An 18,785-nucleotide genomic window follows, 5' to 3' on the forward strand; every position below is an offset into this window, starting at 1 on the left:
CTCTGGTGGAGAATCTTCTCTTTTCCTGTTAAACTCCTAGTGATCCTGCAAGACCCAAAGCATTTTATCCCTCTGTGAGGCCTTCATTAACCCCTCCTGCTCGAGGACATTTGCTCCCTTTTTTGCGTCCCCCAGTCCTCTCCTTAATTCCTCCCACAAACATTTATTAAAAGTGCAAGAGCCAAACACAGTACTCTAAACTCTGTAGTACAAAGAGGAATAACACAGGTTTCGTGCCCAGGAGGGAGAAGTGGCAAGTATGTAAACAAGGTTATTATTACACACTGGGATTAGCAGTGCTCTAACAGGGGTATGTTGTGCAACAGAGGTATGTTGTGCAGAGAAATACAGTCCTGTCTCCCCTAAGTATCCCCTGAAGCTGTGATTCCTTAGAACTTCTCCATCCCCCAAAAGACTACTGGACCTCCAAAGACAGGAACGATACCTTACTTAGCTCTAGCTCCTGCTCAGAACACACCACAGAAACTCAGTAAGTATCTGTCCATGCCACAGAAAAACAAGACAACTAAAAAAAGGGTTAAGTACCACAAAGATACAAATGTAGGGATCCGAAGGGGTACGTGCACCCCAATGTTTATAGCAGCAATGTCCACAATAGCCAAACTGTGGAAAGAGCCAAGATGTCCATCGACAGATGAATGGATAAAGAAGATGTGGGATATATACACGATGGAATATTATGCAGCCATCAAAAGGAATGAGATCTTGCCATTTGCAACGACGTGGACGGAACTGGAGGGTGTTATGCTGAGTCAAATAAGTCAATTTCTCAATCAGAGAAAGACATGTATCATATGATATGAGAAATTCTTAATCTCAGTGATATGAGAAATTCTTAAATCTCAGGAAACAAACTGAGGGTTGCTGGAGTGGTCGGGGGTGGGAGGGAGGGGGTGGCTGGGTGATAGACATTGGGGAGGGTATGTGCTACGGTGAGCGCTGTGAATTGTGCAAGACTGTTGAATCACAGATCTGTACTTCTGAAACAAATAATGCAACATATGTTAAGAAAAAAAAAAAGAAGAAGATAACAGGAGGGGGAATAATGAAGGGGAGTAAATCGGAGGGGGAGACGAACCATGAGAGATGATGGACTCTGAAAAACAAACAGGGTTCTAGAGGGGAAGGGGGTGGGGGATGGGTTAGCCTGATAATGGGTATTAAAGAGGGCACGTTCTGCATGGAGCACTGGGTGTTATGCACAAACAATGAATCATGGAACACTACATCAAAAACTAATGATGTAATGTATGGTGATTAACATAACAATAAAAAATTTAAAGTAAAAAAAAAAAAGGGTTAAGTACTACCAGAGCTATATGCTTCCAAACAAAAGGTATTTGTTAACTGTATAGCCAACCAGATTTTGCTGCAATGGGCCAACTGATGTTAAACTGTTAAGACCTCTTTGGCAGATGTACTTTTGAACGTTCCTTTGGCAGCATGATATTCCGGTGCTCACAAGTGGGTATGCTGACACATGGGGCTCCATGTTGAGAAAATTAACGCAGCAAGACACAGTCCAAGCCTCAGCGCCTGCCTAGAACATCCCTGGCTGACCTTCGTGGGGGCAGCCCTGCCTGGATCCCAAGTGGGAGGCTCTGTTCTACAGGAAAGCAATTCGACCTTATAACAAAAACGATGGAGGTTCTCCTAAATTACTATCTAGAATCATTTATAAAAAGCCATGTGATTTCCCAAATACGGAGTACATAATTAGTTTAAAATGTTTCAAATGAGAAACTCTGAATTATACTGTTTCTTTAAAACCATGTAGGTCCTTTCCAGCAACAAATCAAGTTTAAAAAAATTAAAATGTACCGTTATTTCAGTAATTTTATTTCATTTAATTACTGCTTCCTCTCTCCACTGAAGGTTTTTTTTTTTAAACTATAAAACAGTCTATCTAGCTGCACAAGTGGAGTGATACAAATCAAGGAAATCAGAAATTAAAGAACAAAGCCACTCATAAAAACGTGCTGTCAAGAATCAGTTGTAAATTACTAATTTGAAAAGCTAAGCTCAGTCAGGGCTATCCATGAATCACTTTATTGCTGTCATCAATCCTCGAGGACAGCAAAAGAACACCCCAAAGACACCTGCAGCCCTGCGCAGGCACTGTCTACAGCTGGCTCCAGGGCGGACTGGCCGGCAGCAGCGGGGGACACAGAGAGCATGCGCCAGGAAGGGACACCCTGCAATGTAACTCATCACTTGTTATTCGATCTTTTTTTGCATTAAATTATGTGTGTGTCAACAGACTCTGCCCTGATGGGGGGCCGGGGGGAAGGATATCAGGGCATAGGAACCTGCCCTTGATCTGACACAGGGTCGCTCTGAAACCTTCTGGGGCTCCTGATGGTTATGAACCTAAGAGAGAGAAATTGGCCACAGGTCTCTGGGATGCAGGGGTGTAACAGTTGGAGGAAGAGGAAAAGCCTAATAGGGATTAAAAAGCACAAGAGAACCAATCCTACAAAAGGAGGTGCTCCCATCCTTTCATTGTAATGCTTTAAGACAAGAAAACCATACGCATGCGATGTGTGAGCCTGTGTGTGCTTCAAAAGACTAACCACCTTCCTTCCCTAGCCTAGGTACCTTGTCTAAGACCAAGCATGTAATCCTAAGAAGCTAACTAAATGACCTAATATAATAGTTACTTTGTCTTTTAAAGTTATTTTCCCAGAGCCAACTGACAACTTAATAGCTGAAAGAGTCTAACGAAAGGAAAACCTGCCCCGATGACAAAGGTCCTCTAATTTCCTTTATACTTGAAAGAACTTCAAATTTTAATGCACTGTCCCTAAGATTTAAAGAAAGCTAGAGATGCTGTTCATGATGTATCCTGCATTTCAGTCCGTAGTTCTGAAATCCATAAAGGACTGAAGATAGAAGCTTTATGCACAAATGCTTAGCAGACTCTTAATGGCATCTGTGTTTATCACACCGAATGGCGCTATCTCAGGCTCTGCTGCACATTATCGGTGTCCGAACGCAGGACGCCGTCCCCACTGTACACACAGTGTCCTGTAAGACACAGCATTTCACCTTCCTAGAATCCCAATTTTTTAAGTCTTGCAGACCTCCCTGGCCCCATGGTTTGGGCAAGGCTTTGTGGACCTGTGCGCTACAGACACTCACAGGGAAACGGAGCCTGGGTTCCACTGCATTGGAAGGTTACCTCAGAGCATTTTACCTTAAATTCAAAACCTCATTTAAATAGCACCTAACTGAGCAATTTACATCAGAGGAAGCAAACATGTAGAAAGTAGAACAGCATAATAAAGGGGCTGCACCTTGACCAGAAGAGCAACTGACCTTACCAAACCTCGAGAGCAGAGACACTGCTCCAGGCCTTTTAGCCAAAGGCTGGTGAGGACTGTGGCTTTTTCTGTGATTACCTCGAACTTCAGAATCGAGTGAGATCCTGGAATTCGGGCTGTGTGTGCTGTAACCTAGCTCATTCACAGTCTGTTCTTCCACACAACCCACAGTGCTAGCTAGTGTTATGTCTCAGACCAAAGCAATTCCACCTGGAAAAACAAACAAACCAAGCGTTACTGTAATTATTACTGTTATAATCTTACACTACCCTAGAGGGAAAAATTCCAACATGCTTTAACACCTCTACTTCCCAAATGCATCAATCCATCTGACCGGATCACCAATACCCAAGCCCCAATACTTTTAACTTGTATCGATAGGGACCACAACGAAACGTGTTCGTTCTAAATCCTGTGTGTGCGTTTCTACTCCCCTCCCTGCCAACCACGGGTACTTGTCCGGAACCCAGGCAGCTAATTACTATTTTCAGCAAAACCAGGAGAACAAAGAGTCAAGCCTGCTATTATAGGTAGAACCGGACTCTGTGGATTTGAACCTCCACTGAACGCAAGTAAGGGCAAGAGCAACTTTACACCAACCAACTTGAACAAAATAACTCACATCTTTTAGTATCTTAAGAGCGTGCAGGAGGGATGGGATAATGGCTGGAGTTGATCACAGTCCCTTCTAAAACATTCCAGGTCAGGTTAGCCACAAGATGTGCACAGCAAGTTCAACTAACACAAGTCTGGCAACAGGTAACTTTATATTACAACCTCACTGATAAAAAGAAAATTCCAATCTTAACTCTACTGCATATTCAAGTGCTTAACTTCAAATATTCTCTATCACATTCTGAGGATCATTAGAAGCATGTTACGTGACATCACTGATCTTCAGTTTCCCTTAAAAATACTTAGGCAAGCCCGGTGATGTCTTTTGCCCTGGCTGTTTGCATACACACCCTAGGCAGTCAGCTGACCTGGGAAGTCCACTAGGGAGGAATATTCTCGGTACTCTGGTGGTGGGGGGGTGAGTTACCAGCTGACAATCTCTAATTAAAAGCCCACACCGCAGGGCCTCAACTACCCTCATCTCTACCAGCAGCAGGGTCTGGGAATCAGCACAAGGGATGTTACTAATGATTTCTCAGTGGTGAAGTGCACGGGGACAGTATCTTTAGCCATCCCCTCCACACCCAACATGAGCAGGGTGTAACAATCCAGCCCCTCTGCTCACCTACCCCCCTTCCCTTTGCACATGGGGAGACAAGGGGATCTGTGTTTTGCAACTTCTAGAGGAGTCTGACCTCCAAACACCACCAGATTACCTAGTTCTTGCAAAAGACTACTGTCACATCTGCCTCCAAAACCTTCCCTGTGAGGTCCCTGTTGGAGGGCGCAAGACAACAAGGAAGTAGTTTCAGAACTGGCTGTGGGGTTGTGATTTTCCTTCCCATACAGGAGAATACATCGCTAGCAAACAGAATGCTATCCCAGACTTGCTCTCCTGCTAAGATTCCAGAGACCGTGGGAAGAGCCCTGTCTCCCTGACCATTGGGATGAAGCATCTTTAGCAGGAACGCAATAGGTGAGAGCGGCTAAGTCAGGGAGGCCACATCACAGCGCTCACACATGGCAGCACCTACAGGGAGGCCAGGCTTGGGAGGTGGAGGAAGAAATTAAGCAAGACGAACGCTGCTGGTCCTGGCCAGGCAGCACCACCTGTGCGTCAGCTTCAGGGCCAGGTCCCCGGCAGCCCACAGGCATCCCGGTCTGCGAGCGCATGGCTCTGCTTGAGAAGAAGGCTGCGCCGCCCAGCAAGGTGATCACTCCCCAGACAGGCTCACAGCGGCTGAGCAGATTCCGAAAGACACCACCAGACACAGTGGAGACAGGGGCAGCCAAGTACTTCCCGACCGCAGCGGTGTTACTAGGGAAAACCCGCAGTACATGAGTTCACACCCAGCATGGCCACCTGCCGGCCGGTGGCTCAGGGAACGCAGGTCCCTTGGCTACTCCCAAATCCCAGCGTACTCTGCTAAGCAGGCCGCTGCGGAACCAGGCCAGCTCCCACCATTGCCCTCACCTCCCTGGCCGCGCTGCCCACCTCTGCGCGGGGACCCGTCGATGCTCTCCGCGCTAGACGAGTGCGCATCGGCTGGGGCCCGCCGCAGGCTGCTAAAGTAGCCACGGGGCCGCGAGGCGCCGCCGCTCCGGGGAGAGGGACCGCCGCCGGACGCGCCGTCCCTGCGCGCGAAGATGCCGCTGAAGAAGCGCAGCAGCCGGTGTTCCGAAGCGGCGCCGGGGCCCGCGGCCGCCGCCCGCGCGCGCTCCAGCCGCTGCAGGTCGCTGTTGTCCAGCGTGCGGTTCTTGCTCTTGCTGCGCTCCCAACGCTCCAGGTCCGAGAGCGCTTCGTTCTTGCTGAGCACCTCGCCCACGTCCAGGGTGTTGCGCTTCTCCGAGGAGGGCTGCACTGGGGCCGCGGGCTCCACAGCGACCCCAGGGTCCGCCGAGACCTTGCCACCCGGCGCCCAGGCCAGGCTCCCGGAGCTGCTGTGGCGTCTCCCGCGGCCCAGAGTCTGACTCCGCGACACCTCGGGCCCGCTCCAGTGCCGGAAACTGAGGCTCCGCCGTAGGGGCGCGGCCCGGACCCCCTCCACGTCGGGGCTGCCGGGCGCGGGCGAGCCGGGCCCGTCCTCCACGGCCGGGGGGCTGCCGGCCAGGTCCGCGGGCTCGAGGCCGCGTGCGCAAGGTCGGAGCCGCCCGAGCTCCAGCTGCCCAGTGCTGCGGGTGCGGAAGGTGCGGAAGTCCCAGGCGCGCGGCCGGCGGCCCTCGGGGTCCTCAGCGCCGGCCGCCACCTCCTCCTCGGCCTCCTCCACCAGCCGCCCCGGCGCGTCCGGGGAGCGCGCGGGCCGGGGCCTCAGGGCCGGGCGTGGGTCGGGGCCGCCGGGGCCTGGCGCGGCCAGCTGGTCCTTCCTGACCATGGTCACGGAGATGCGGTAGACGGTCTTCCTGGGGGGCGTCCCGCGCGGCATCGCGTCCGCGGGCGGAGACGCGGGCTCGCTGCTGCCGTCCAGCAGGTACATGTCGCCCGGGGCCGCGGCCGCCGCGCCGCCCGCCGGGGCTCCGCTGCATCCAGCGCGCCGCGGGCCGAGACGCACGGTCGGGCAGTCGCGCGGTCGCGGGGCGAGGCGGGAGAACGGGCACGCCCGGAGTGGGCCCACGCCCCCCGCTGGCCGAGAGGGCTGAGTTCAGGCTGCGGGGACGACACCCCTGGCGCCCGCCGGCCCGTGCGCCGCGCGGCCCGAGTGCGGGGGTCCGGGCCCGGGGCGCCGAGCCATGGGCCGGCGGGGCGAGTGGGCGGAGCGGCGGGCGAGCCGGCAGTCAGGCGCGGGAACGGTCTCGCCGGCAGGTGCGGCCGCGGCGCGCGGGGCCCGGGGCGGGCGGAGGCGCCCGCGGCTTCATTGTCTACGGCGCCGGGCCGGCTCGCATCTTCAGGCCTTTTCTGCACAGTTCGGCAGCTCCACAGCCTCCGCCACTCCCTGAGCTGGGACTCGCGGGCAGCTGCGCCGGCAGCGGCCGAGGGACGGGCGGGCGGCGGTTTAAAATGGAAATGCGCGCCGGGGCGGGGCGGGCGGGGGCCGACGTGCAGCGACCGCGGGCCGCGCGCCCAGCCCGGCGGCCGAGTCCCGGGAGCGCGGCGGCGGCGGCGGGAGCGCGGCCCGGCGGGCAGGCAGAAGTACCGGGCTGGATCGCCGCCGCGCGGACCGGAGCCTCCAAGGGGCCGGCCTGGCAGCTCGCCTGAACCCTACCCCTACACTACCCCTACACTCCGGGGCCTGGCCTGCAAAACCAAATATGCGCCATCTCTTACCTGTTTATTTGGACCTCTGAAGAGGATGCAACTCAAACAATGACTTCTTTAGAAAGCAAGGTATCTCAGGTACTTGTTACCCCCTCACAAGTGCATACTTGTTAACTACACTTGTACTTGGGAGGAAAAAAGTGTATGCCCGATGGAGACAGCAAGGGAGAGGTGAGGGTGGTAGCTTCCCTGTGATGTGCTGCTCACACCACTGCCCTTTGGCGCAGGACCATGCAGTTTCACTCCTAAAATACTGTTTGGGGAGTATTTTCCCTAGGTGTGGGAAAAGGCCCCTGACAGTAACAGGCAGGAGCGGTTCAGAGCAGGAGGAAAGACTTGCCTGTCCAAGCCTTCCATTTCCATCTTAGATTTTACACCTGGAAGGTAGGGATGGAGAAAATCGGACCCACACTCTGAGCAGAGGACTGAAATAGCTAAGACACCATGGGCCAAGCGTTCTCTGTAAGTGCTAAATATTGCACGCTAAGTTTCTCTTCCATCAAATTTCCCCCACCTGCTGCCTCTCTTGGATGTCTAGATCCTGGTTCTTGATATGACCTGATGCGGCACCATATCCTCACATAGTTGATCTATTTTTTTTTTTATGATCAATCTATTAGTTCTTGATGATGTCCTGAACCTACGGGTTTCTGTTTCTTATAAGTTTCAATAGGAGAATGTCATTAATGTCATAAAGTGTCCACTAATCAAGCTGGATGCTTACACAGGCTTCTCTAGGCCTGGAACTGCCAAAGACGCATAAGAAGCTGTTCTGAGGGAAGGTGCTGACAGCAAAGCGTCATTCTGGGATTCCATGACTGTTTCCAAGTCCTGCTTTCCCCTCCTTTCACCAAATATCCGTGTTCATGGCACAGAAGGGGAGACAAAGATGAATGGCGTGGGTCTCTTATGAAGGAGGTTGTGGCTTAGGAAATCTGGATTTTATTTCAGAGGGAAATTAAATATTCAGGTTTAATGAGATAGATCAGAAAGCTTACTAGGTGATTCCATTTCTTTTTAAGAAGATACTTTAGAGCAGAGGATTTTTAGAACAGGGAAAACACTCTATATGGCACCATAATGGTGGACATGTGTCATTATACGTTTGCCCAAACACAAAGAATGCACAACACCAAGAGTGAACCCTAAGGGAAACTATGGACTCTGGGTGATAACAATATGCCAACATCAGTTTATCGATCACAACAAATGTACCACTCTGGAGGGAATGTGGGTAGTGGAGGAGGCCATGTGTGTGCAGAACCCTCTGTACCTTCTGCTCAATACTGCTGTTCACCTAAAACTGCTCTAAAAAATAAAGTCCATTTTTTAAAAAAGTTTAAAACGCATTTGACCACCCCCAGTGGCTGCACCTGGACATGACTACCTCAATCACGGGGTCATTGCAAGCTCTGTCCACCTACTCCTGGCACTCAAGGGTTCAAGGGCAGTGTCTCTAACATGTCCTCAAGCGCAAAGTTAGGGAACCCCAGGACAGATGAGTCTCACCTTCAGTTTGGATAAAAAGCCCTCTTGGATAAGACCCAAGAACCAGCAACTTCCAGAGTGGGAGATGGACAGTCATCAGCTATCAGAATGAGGTTCCTAGAGCCCATCAAGTTATGTAGATGCCAAGGGCTCAGAGAGGGTGGGTGCTTTCCCCAAGGCTACACCGCTCAGTGCTGAGAGCTGAGCCTGGGGTCACATTGCCTGTACCCATCCCCATGCCACAGTGGCGTTTTTTGTCTACGTAAGCGTCAGCATTTGCTTTGATGACCGTGAAGACAGAGACATGTGTGAATACTATTGAGCCTGGCAACAATCAAATGTTAATGATAACAACATCTAGCAAGTTTCCATTTACTCATTCGCTTTTCTATTTGTTCATTTATTCTTCAAATATATTTTGGATACCTACTGCACAGGACTCGGTGAGAAGGCAGAGTCTCTGTCCTCAAAGAACTCACAAAGTTGTGAAACAATGGTGTTTTCAGGGCCATGAGATTTAACATAAAGACCGGGAGGGAGGTTGAGAGGATGGGAGACAAAGCAGCGCCCTGCCATCTGTCTGTCTGTCTACAGGGTGAGCCCCAGTAGCACTGGGTGGGGTCTACAGTTTCATCACTGCAGGGGTGTGGACAGAAAAGTCAAGCTGGCTTTAAGTGCAGACAATGGAACTTGGCCATGAGGAGTGGCAGGGACCTCTCTGCTTCGGGCCATGGTGGGATCAGAACCCAGAGTTCATAGCTTAGCCTGGGATTCACTCTCACTTTTTAAGACCGAGGCAACCTTCAAGTATTGAGATGGAATTTTACTATGAAATTAGTTAGCCCATAATTAAGACATAGATCTTGCTTGTTATCTGAGCCAAAGGTAAAAAGTAACATTGCATTCCTTCAGGGCTCCAATCTTGAACTGCAGGCTTCTTCCCACTCCCGCCGGTTGGGTTGTCTAAAATCCAGCCCAGGGTTTGCACTTGGCTGTGGGAGGATGCAGTCTGCAGAGTAGAAGATTCCATTTGATCCACCTTAGATGACTCGGAATCTCAGCCGGTGTTGAATGAGGAAACCTCTTCCAGCCACAGCAGAGAGGTTCACTACCCCTCAGTGCTTTCCCCTCCCAGGAATGCATTTCTTTTCCACACCAATCACAATGATTCCACGCCAGGCCTGACAGTCTAGGCTGAAAGACGGGGAGAGTCACCTCTCCCCACTGCCCTGGATACATGGGCTCTTCCAATGCAAAGAATCAGAGGCTTAGAAAGATCTTGTCCCTCCAAAATCTAAATCCCCTTTATGCAGCCAGACCTGCCTTTTAAAAATAGAAGCAATCATACCATATATGTTCAGGTGGCACTATGCTTCTTCTGTTGCTTTTGAAACTGACCCCTCTACACAATCATTTCTTAAATTTTTCTGTGCCTTCGAATATATCACCATTTTGGCTTATTAAAAAAAAAAAAAAAAAAGGCTGCGGTTGCTCTCACTGCTCCATCAAAACCCAGTAGCAGGGAGGCAGGCAAAGGCTCAACAGTGCAGGGGCCCCAGTGCCTGACAGGGAAGGACTGCAGAGGGGTAGAGGAATGAGGGCTAGCCCTACTCCCGCCCCATTCCATTGCCTCCTGCAGCTGGCTTTCCTCACCCATTCTGGGTTTAGGGCATCATCTGGCCACCCTCCCACAACTTCCCTGTCCTGGGCCATTCCTAGCCGTCTATAAATTAAACATCCTCCGTGAGAATATTATTTCTCGAAGTGTTACTAGAACTGATAAGCCTTATTTAAAGGAAATCTCTGATAGTCAGCAGAGCCATCTGCTCCACAAGCTGACTTTCCAAGTAACAGAACTTGCCGCTGGTGATCACATTTACAGTATCTTAGCAGAACCGCGTGTGTGGGCCACTGCAGCAGGCCAACCACTGACCCTGCCCAGGCTCTGCACGCCCACCCCAGGGGCAGCAAAGCACCTCCCCCAGTTCATGGGGCACTTTAAAGACTATTTTCTGGCAGCAGGTTGACTGAAAGATACAGATAGAAGCAAAAAGAAAGGCATTTGTGCTAAACCAACACTTTCCTGATGTACCTTTCTTTTGGCAGGAGACTCCAGTCCGATCACCATGGGAGGAATGCTTTCTGATGTAAGACCTACTATGATGCTCAGCTTCTGCAGACCGACAACTCTGCGATCAGCCCTCCCTGGGCTGAACTCATTAGGGGCCCCATTTCCCTCGTTTTATAAGCTGAAAGTTAAAAGAGGAGCCATGAAAGAGAGAAGGACTTGATGAGTCACAGAGGGACCAGTGCACTGGGTGGGTCCCTAAGGCCAGGACATTTCTGACCCAGCAGGAAGGAGGTCCTCTGAGCACCTGAGGTCGGTTCTACCTACATTTTTCCTCAAGGACCAACAGTAATGCCACCACTGCCAACAGAACCTTTCACGGTCCCCCGTGTATGAGCACACGGACATCGGAGGGCAGCACCTGGGCTCCATCCTCTTCTATGTTAACAGGATGCCCCACAGTGTCCTCTCAGTGGGCAACATCAGAGGGCCCCAGACAAAGGAGCCAGAGAAAGAGGTCAGCAACTACTTATCAAAACCAAATTTGCTGAGACTTTACATGAAGGAAAGGGCTTTTTAGTCCACGTCCCATCTGAAGGCATGTGTGGATCGGAGAATCAGGCAGTTTTGCACAAGGAGGCCAGGAGCCGGGTGCCTCTGTGGGACGTGAGGAGGCGGGGGCTGAGGAGGTGTGAGAGAATGCCCCCCCCACTCCTGGTCCACGGTGCCCCACGTCCAGCTCAGTGTCCCGCAAACAAAGGGCTTCTCTGGGCAGCCCTCGCCGATTCTGGATGACAGAGGAGCAGGACAAGAGGCGCATGCTCGTGAGCACACCTGCGTGGGGCCGCAGCACAAATGCTTGCTGAGCATTATGTGAGGCGCATCAGAAACGGGGGCCCTGGCAGCCGGCAGCCTCCAATAGGACAGCAAGAGGCCCACCTGCTCGTCCATTTTCTGCTCTCCAGCAGGTAGACAGCAGTGCGGTGCACCCCGACTGTGCCCAGAGCGCTCTGCTCAGGGATGGGGGAGCTGGAAGGTGAGGGGCCTGACAAGTGTCCTAAATAACCACCAGCCAGCAGAAAGTGTTACATGTGAGAGGAAGGAGGCAGGTAAGAAGGCAGAAAATGATTATTTCTAGCTGAAAGATTTTTTTAAAAGGCTCCAAGAAGGAGGTGGTCTTTGCCATTCGTCCCGGCAGGGTGGCCAAGCTCAGCGCCACGGACACTCTGGGCTGGGTCCTTCTTTGCTGAGGGTCTGTCTGTCCTGCATATCGGAGGATGTCGAGCAGCATCCCTGGCCTCTCCCTACCAGTGCCAGAATACCCCACCAAAAATGTGTGCAAATATTGCCACATGTCTCCTGGGGAGCAAAATGTCATGGGCAGAGAACCAGGCAAGGCAGGCTCACATGAAAAAGGAAGGGGTGGCTCCTACGTCCTTGCAACTTCTCATTTTATTATTTTATTGATGCAACCATCCTCTCCTGCCTCTGCATATAATATTAAAAAGCTCTATATGGTCCCTCTATAAAAAAAAGAAGCGATTATTTCCAATAATCCTTCTCAAAATTGGGAGAAGAGCAATAATTCCAGATGAGGCCACTACCAGTCTTCATTCTGTGAAAGACAAGTCATCAGTTATAATTAGTTTAAATCAGTAAGTATCATGGACATGATTAAAATGCTGGAAAGGGGGGGGCGCCTGGGTGTCTCAGTCGGTTAAGCGTCTGCCTTCGGCTCAGGTCATGGTCCCAGGGTCCTGGGATCGAGCCCCGCATTGGGCTCCCTACTCAGCAGGAAGCCTGCTTCTCCCTCTCCCACTCCCCCTGCTTGTGTTCCCTCTCTCACTGTGTCTCTCTCTGTCAATAAATAAAATCTTTAAAATAAAATGCTGGAAAGGGAAAAAAAACCTTCAGTTTTGCCAATGTTAAATATTTAAAATCCAAAACAATGCTATGTTGTTTTTCATCATCAAATATCCTAAGCATGGTGCTTGAAGACTTTGGGCCGTGAGGCGGGTGCAGGGGAGACAGGCCAGCACTGACTGGGTCTCCACAGAGCACCTGAGCACTTGTGATCTCAGGTAACCTCACTGGCTGGCCCTCCAGGGAGCTCCCACCAGGAGCCCCTGCCGGGTCGTGTGCGCAGTGCTGGAGCTGCCTTAAGACACTGTCCCCTCCCTTGTTCCCTCTGCACTAGGTCAGCCTGGTGTTTGGAACAGACTGCATCTTTGGAGAATGGGAACTCATTTATATTACCACAACCAGGCCTAGAAGAAACCTTAATCCAACCCATTTTTCAGATAACGATGTCTACTCCGTGGGGAACAAGGAAGAGATTCCTCCATACACTCTGGTACCGTGAGCCAATAGGAAGCATGTAAAACCAAGCTGAAAACTCACGTCCACTTATATAGGCGAAGGAGAAAAAGTCTTGATTTTTAAAAACATGCCAATAAGAGTCCCTTGTGAATAGCTTCTCACTCCCAAACAAAGGAAAAGGTCAGACATTTCTTGGTGGTCTTTCTTGCTAAATGCCAGGCAAAGATGACTTCAGGTAAAATGAAAACCAGATGTATTAAGTGTCACTTTGTAGAAACAAATGCAAGCACCACACTTTGTGGTCTGTGTGACAACACAGCCTCGGCCACCGATGATCACTCTTGAGGTGCTGGGTGAGGCCAGAGCTCCCCTGGAGATGCTCCACTTTCCTCTGCAGCCTTCAGTGCTCTGGGGAGACGCAGCTGAGGAATCAGAAGGATTTAATCAAGGGTAACACACAACTGTGCACCTGTCCCTTGGACAGCTGCAAAGAAGCTCTGGAATTTGTGTGGAGAAAAACCAAGACATTCCGGCTGATTACCTAATCTTCCCAGTCTTGGAGGGCACACAGGACCAGGCCTGTCTGGGAGCATTTTCCTCTGCAGGAAAATCTCTCTTCCCCGGAAGAGATTCTTCTAATGACACCATCTGCATGAGCATTTTCCTACAGACCTTACAACCAAAACACAGAGGACCACCTGGTACGGAACCCCCATATGGACCCCCCCCAGAACAGCCTCCTAGAGTAGAAACAAACACCAGGAGCCATCAAAGAACAGCCACCTCGGCTCGTCTGACAACTTCCGGATGTTTACCAAATTTGTCTTTAGATGCACTGATGCCCTCCCAAAGATTCGTGAAGCCCAGGACTTCTACAAAACTAAAAAATCCTGGCCACAAATAATGCTGCCCTGGGAATTTCTGTCCATACCATTAGAAAGCTCAAGAAAAAGCCTATTTTGGCAGAGTTATCACTCCTGCACCCCATTTGGGATCTGGCTGCCGAGATATCCGGAAATCTTTTCTCTGTGCCCAGGGGACCTGAAGCTTTGCTATTTCTCTCTAAAGGTGGAAAACAACATGACTAAGATGCCTGTCAAAGCCCGGACACACTCCCCCAGTGAGTGGTGGGGACCACGTGACCACCCCCCTGCCTGTACTAGCCAACGTGTCACCGGCTCCGCAGTCCCCGGGCAGAGGATAAACACACCACAGGCGGCTGGTAGCTGCAGCCACCCCCTTGCTAGTTACAATTTGCATAAGAGCTCCTGAGAAAGATGATAAGTGGGTCACGGGGACCGGTCCTGACACAATAAGATGAAATAAAACGTCCGTGTCTTCTCATCTGCTTGCCACGCACGGCTCATCAGCAACCGTCCTGCAGGGAGCAGGGGTGAGGCGGCCCTGTGGCAGGAAGACGCCAGGGGTGGGGGCCAGAGAGCCAACGCAGCTCCTGAGCCGCCTCCCAGCACTAGGATGTACATTATGCTAGGCACCCCTCCTTGAAAACATCACCACCTGCTCCAGAATCTTTCACGAGGGAAAGGGGAGGGACGAGAAATAACACTGTCCACGGTCAAACAATGCGTAGGGCCCCAGCATCATTGTTACTGACCCTCCCTCCCCTCCAGCATCATCTCTGTCCCTAGGAGTGCTGCTGAAGACGGCGATGCGGCTGGTTAGGTACCAACACAAAACTCATCAAATCTGGAAAAGAAGGTTCGTGGCCCCTGATCACCCAGCTACAGACACGAGGGTCAGTGGATCAAAGGCAGCCCCCAAAGACTCCAAACTACGAAGTCCTAGAGCCATCTAAGACACGGCCAAGTGGCTTGGCAGGGAGTGGATGCACAGAATGGGGATGTACGTGCCATGCCCCGGGGCCCCTTTCTTCCTGTCACAGCCTCACAGACACCCCGGAGGAGGTGCCTAGGGGTGCAGAATCCATGTGGAGAGCCAGGCCACACTGTCTCCTGCATGCAGGTGGTCTTTCCCTTCACCAGTTCCTGGGGCATCCTCCCAAGGTCATGCCCTCGAATTACCCAGGACTGTGACACCCCACCATCTTAGCCTCTAACTGTCCCCTCCTGGGCCGCAACCCTCCACAACAGCTGCCCTCCTTCTAGCACGTCCACTCCTGCTGTCAGGAGGCTCACTTAACACAGCCTGTCCTTTCCAGTCTGCAGGCCCTTCTCTCTCCAGCAAAGGCCAAGGCACACCCCTTGTCTATGCCACCTACTGCTCTGCTGGTCTCTGATGCTTCTGAGACCCCCACCTGGGCCTGCCCTAACGGTGGCTCCATCCAAACTCCAGCCCACTGGACCGGTGCTCAAGTGTGGGAGCACTGAGCCTACATCCTGAGGCCCCACTGCAGATGCTCACACAGCTGGGGGGCTGGGCGCTGGCACCCTGCAGGCCCTCCCTGCAGCGCTGGTCCCCCACACTCCCATCCCAACCCTCCAAGCCTGCAGCCTGCCCTGAAGACATGGGGGCACCACACCCCAGAGCTGCTGCACTCTGGGCCTCCCAGCCATACTCGCCTCTCCTCTCAGAGCTGGCAAATGGACCATGTACCATTAATCACAATCATCTGCTGTCCTTCAGCCAGCACGGAAAATACTCAATTATCTCCCACTTAATAAAAAACAGAAACAAAAGCCTCTCCTCCCTCTGTGTGCCCTCTGCCGCCTCCTGAAGAGTGCACTCTCCTTCCTCCCTTTATATTCCAACCTCTTCATCCTTCACTGGATGCCCAGAGCTAGCAGACAGCCAGCCTCTCTGCCGTGATGGAAGCTGTAGGCCACAATTTGGCTCAGAGACTCCCTGTCACCCGCAGAACAGAATGCCCACTCCTTAACTGGCACGCCAGGCCCCGGACGGCCCCCAGCCACCCGTGCGGTGCAGAGGAGCTAAGGGGCTGCGCTCTGAGGCCACAATGATGCAAACCCCATGTGACTTGGGGAAAGTGACCTTGAGTCTTTGAGCCAGTTTCACCTGGCAGCAAGGCAGTGATGAGAGGGTAGACACGACAATCAAATGTGATGATGTATAGGAAGCATCTGTCCCAGTGCTTAGGACAAATGTGTGCCGCCCCTTGCCTCCCACGATCCTTCCCTCCAACACAGCCAACTCCTGTCCAGTCCAGACGGCACCATACCCCGGTGCCTCCTGCTGGGGCTGGCGGGATCAGTAAAGTCCTACTCATGGCTGGGGCCTGGGCCACCCCTTCTCAGTATCCTTCCCCCTGCTCTGACCTGACACCTACCCTTTACGTAACCAGCTCCCCCAGAAGACCAGGATCCTTGACACAGGACCAGCATCTTTATCCCTCAACCCCAGGCCTTATCAGTGTTCTGCTTAATAAATGCTGCCTGCTGGCGATTTTACCAACCCAGGCAGCTGATTCAGGATTAATTCTCCTCGCTTGTGTTGCAAGTAACAGCAGAGGTCAGCTGATGCCCCTGTTTACACTGCTTTGCCACACAGCAGCCCCCGCCCCCCACCCCCCGCCGCCCCGAGGTTTATTCTACGAAGTCTCCAGCGGTTAGGGAAAGGCATGGAGAGGAGGATGATTCACTTCTTCCCCTGGCCACAAAAATCCTCCCCTGCAGCTGATCCTGGGGGCCACCCCTGTAAGAGCGTGCTCCTCCTTCAGTGGACTTGAAGCCACGCTTGGGGGTGGGGAGTTTGCCAAGTGTGACTGCCTAGGGAAGCAGTGGTTGGTCAGAAGGGAGGGCTCTGGAGCCCCGAGGAAGGCCTCCAAAGAGGGCTCTGTCCCTGCCCACCCCTCTAGCCTGGGCTGTGCGGACTCTGCAGAAGCTGCAGCCATCCCAGGGCGGGGGTGGTCAGCGGGCCGGGGCCAAGATTCAGCTGTCAAGGGCTACCTGAAGGGCACCGGGCCTTTACCAACCCAGAAGGAAATGCGTGCCATTGACCCAGGTGCTCAGATACTCATTACGAACCAGAACACTTGAGGGGCGCCTGGGCGGCTCAGTCAGTTGAACAGTTAAGTCTGCCTTCGGCTCAGGTCATGATCCCGGGGTCCTGGGATCGAGCCCCACATCGGGCTCCCTGTTCCGCGAGGAGCCTGCTTCTCCCTCTCCCTCTGTACCTCCCCTTTTGTGTGAGTTCCCTCTCTTTCTCTCAAATAAATAAATAAAAACCTTTAAAAGAAAAAAAAAAAAAGAACCAGAATACTTGAAATAACCTAGAACTATTTAAAAGGACAATAATGGGCCTAGCCCAGAGTTAATGCAAAGATCTAATGGCCTGGCCCTTGGCTGCTTGCACGTTAGAAGTTCTCAAAACCCTGGCTTTCAGGCTTCACATGGCAGGTTCAGGGAAGCTGTGAGGGGCCACGGTGCGACCCTGTACAGGGCATGCACTCTGGGAAGCCACCCGCAAGGACGGCTGCCTTTGGGTGCACAAATGCCACCCCATGGTACCGACTGCCGGAGAATTTCCAGCGAAGCAATAGCTGGTACTGGATGTTTCTGGGCAGGAAAAAGTGGCACTGGGCAACAGGATGTTGGCACAAAAGGACTTTTTCTCCGGAAGTATGCTCCAGGAAATCAGGAGTTCATATGCAAGGAAATGTAACACTTGAGATTACCATTTACCCAAGCAAGCTACCGAGACTCCCCACCGTGGCACACCACTGCTCTAGAACGTTCCAGCATTCACAGGATGCCACTGAATGCCAGGGCAAGGGGCTAAACATGGGGCCTCCCTCCGGCCGTTCACACCACTTCTGCACCACACAGGTCGCCTGGGTCCGCACTTGGCCAGCCTGGCCAGAGGCAGCCTTACTCCTGAGAAACAACGAACAGCAGTGGCCCCGCTTCACAAGCCGGGCACACAGCACATCTTCAGCTCATACTGGCTTATAGGCAAGATAGAAAAGAAGTATTTTACACTGACTGAGGATTCGCAGGCCCAAAAAAGCCTAGCTGTGTGGGGCTACCACCTACTGTAGAGGGTTGGCCTGGGCTTAAAAGGCACCAGGCCATCAGCAGCACCACCATGAACCCAGACCTTCTAGCACTTCTGCCTAGACTCCCCAGGAGCCTGCTCACCCTGACCCTCCCTCTGCAGCCCAGGCCCCCCCTCAATGGGCCTCAAGACCCAGCCAGACCAACCCTCAGCTCCCCTTTCCAACCCTGGCCTAGGCCAGGCTCAGCTGGAGGCACTTCAGAGATATTAATTTGGTTAATCAGTGTATTCCTCCCATGCTCCTATGAGGTAGGTATTATCATTATACCTCTTTTACAGATATAGGAAGTTTTTGTCACAGACAGGTAGAAAAGGGTTCTAGATCTCAGGGTAAGGGGTGGAGCTGGATGGGAGCCCAGCACTGCCCAGAGACTCTCAGAAAAGCACCAACTCCCCCAGCCCCCCGCCCCCCAGCCAGGTCTCCGGATATGCAGAGGGAGGCCACAAAGGCAGGGCGCCATGAATAAAACTGTCAAAGAGCTTTGCTGGAGAAAGTGGAGCAAGTCCTTCCCTCCTTCTGCTCAGCTTGAGAGGTGGGGGTGGGGAGGGAGGGAGAGAAGAGGGGAAGGGAAAGGAGAGCAAAGTGTAAAATGCTTTAACAGGCAGGCAGAAATGGTGGTTAAAACACACACACACACACACACACACACACACACACACACACACACACACACACACACACAAACACACACCCCCCCCCCCCCCC

General features: G+C 52.4%; 1 protein-coding gene across 8 annotated transcripts in view; it reads right to left on the reverse strand.

Annotated features, from left to right (window-relative positions):
• Positions 1-18,785, reverse strand: part of AGAP1 (ArfGAP with GTPase domain, ankyrin repeat and PH domain 1) — a 513,811-nt gene that overhangs the window by 364,371 nt on the left and 130,655 nt on the right. For 2 of the 8 annotated variants that reach the window (XM_073876805.1, XM_073876802.1), the window contains exon 1: positions 5,455-6,507. The exons of 3 other annotated variants lie outside the window; for them this stretch is intronic. In XM_073876805.1, the coding sequence (XP_073732906.1) occupies positions 5,455-6,433 (979 nt within the window). In that variant the 5' untranslated portion in view covers positions 6,434-6,507. Of the gene's footprint in view, positions 1-5,454; positions 6,511-18,785 lie in introns of those variants that run through there. 3 more of the 8 variants (XM_073876798.1, XM_073876813.1, XM_073876810.1) reach the window with 3 other exon arrangements.

Source organism: Callorhinus ursinus, unplaced genomic scaffold, assembly GCF_003265705.2.
Source record: "Callorhinus ursinus isolate GAN/ISIS: 27379988/994484 unplaced genomic scaffold, GSC_fseal_2.0 scaffold2, whole genome shotgun sequence".
NCBI classification, from domain to species: Eukaryota; Metazoa; Chordata; class Mammalia; order Carnivora; family Otariidae; genus Callorhinus; species Callorhinus ursinus.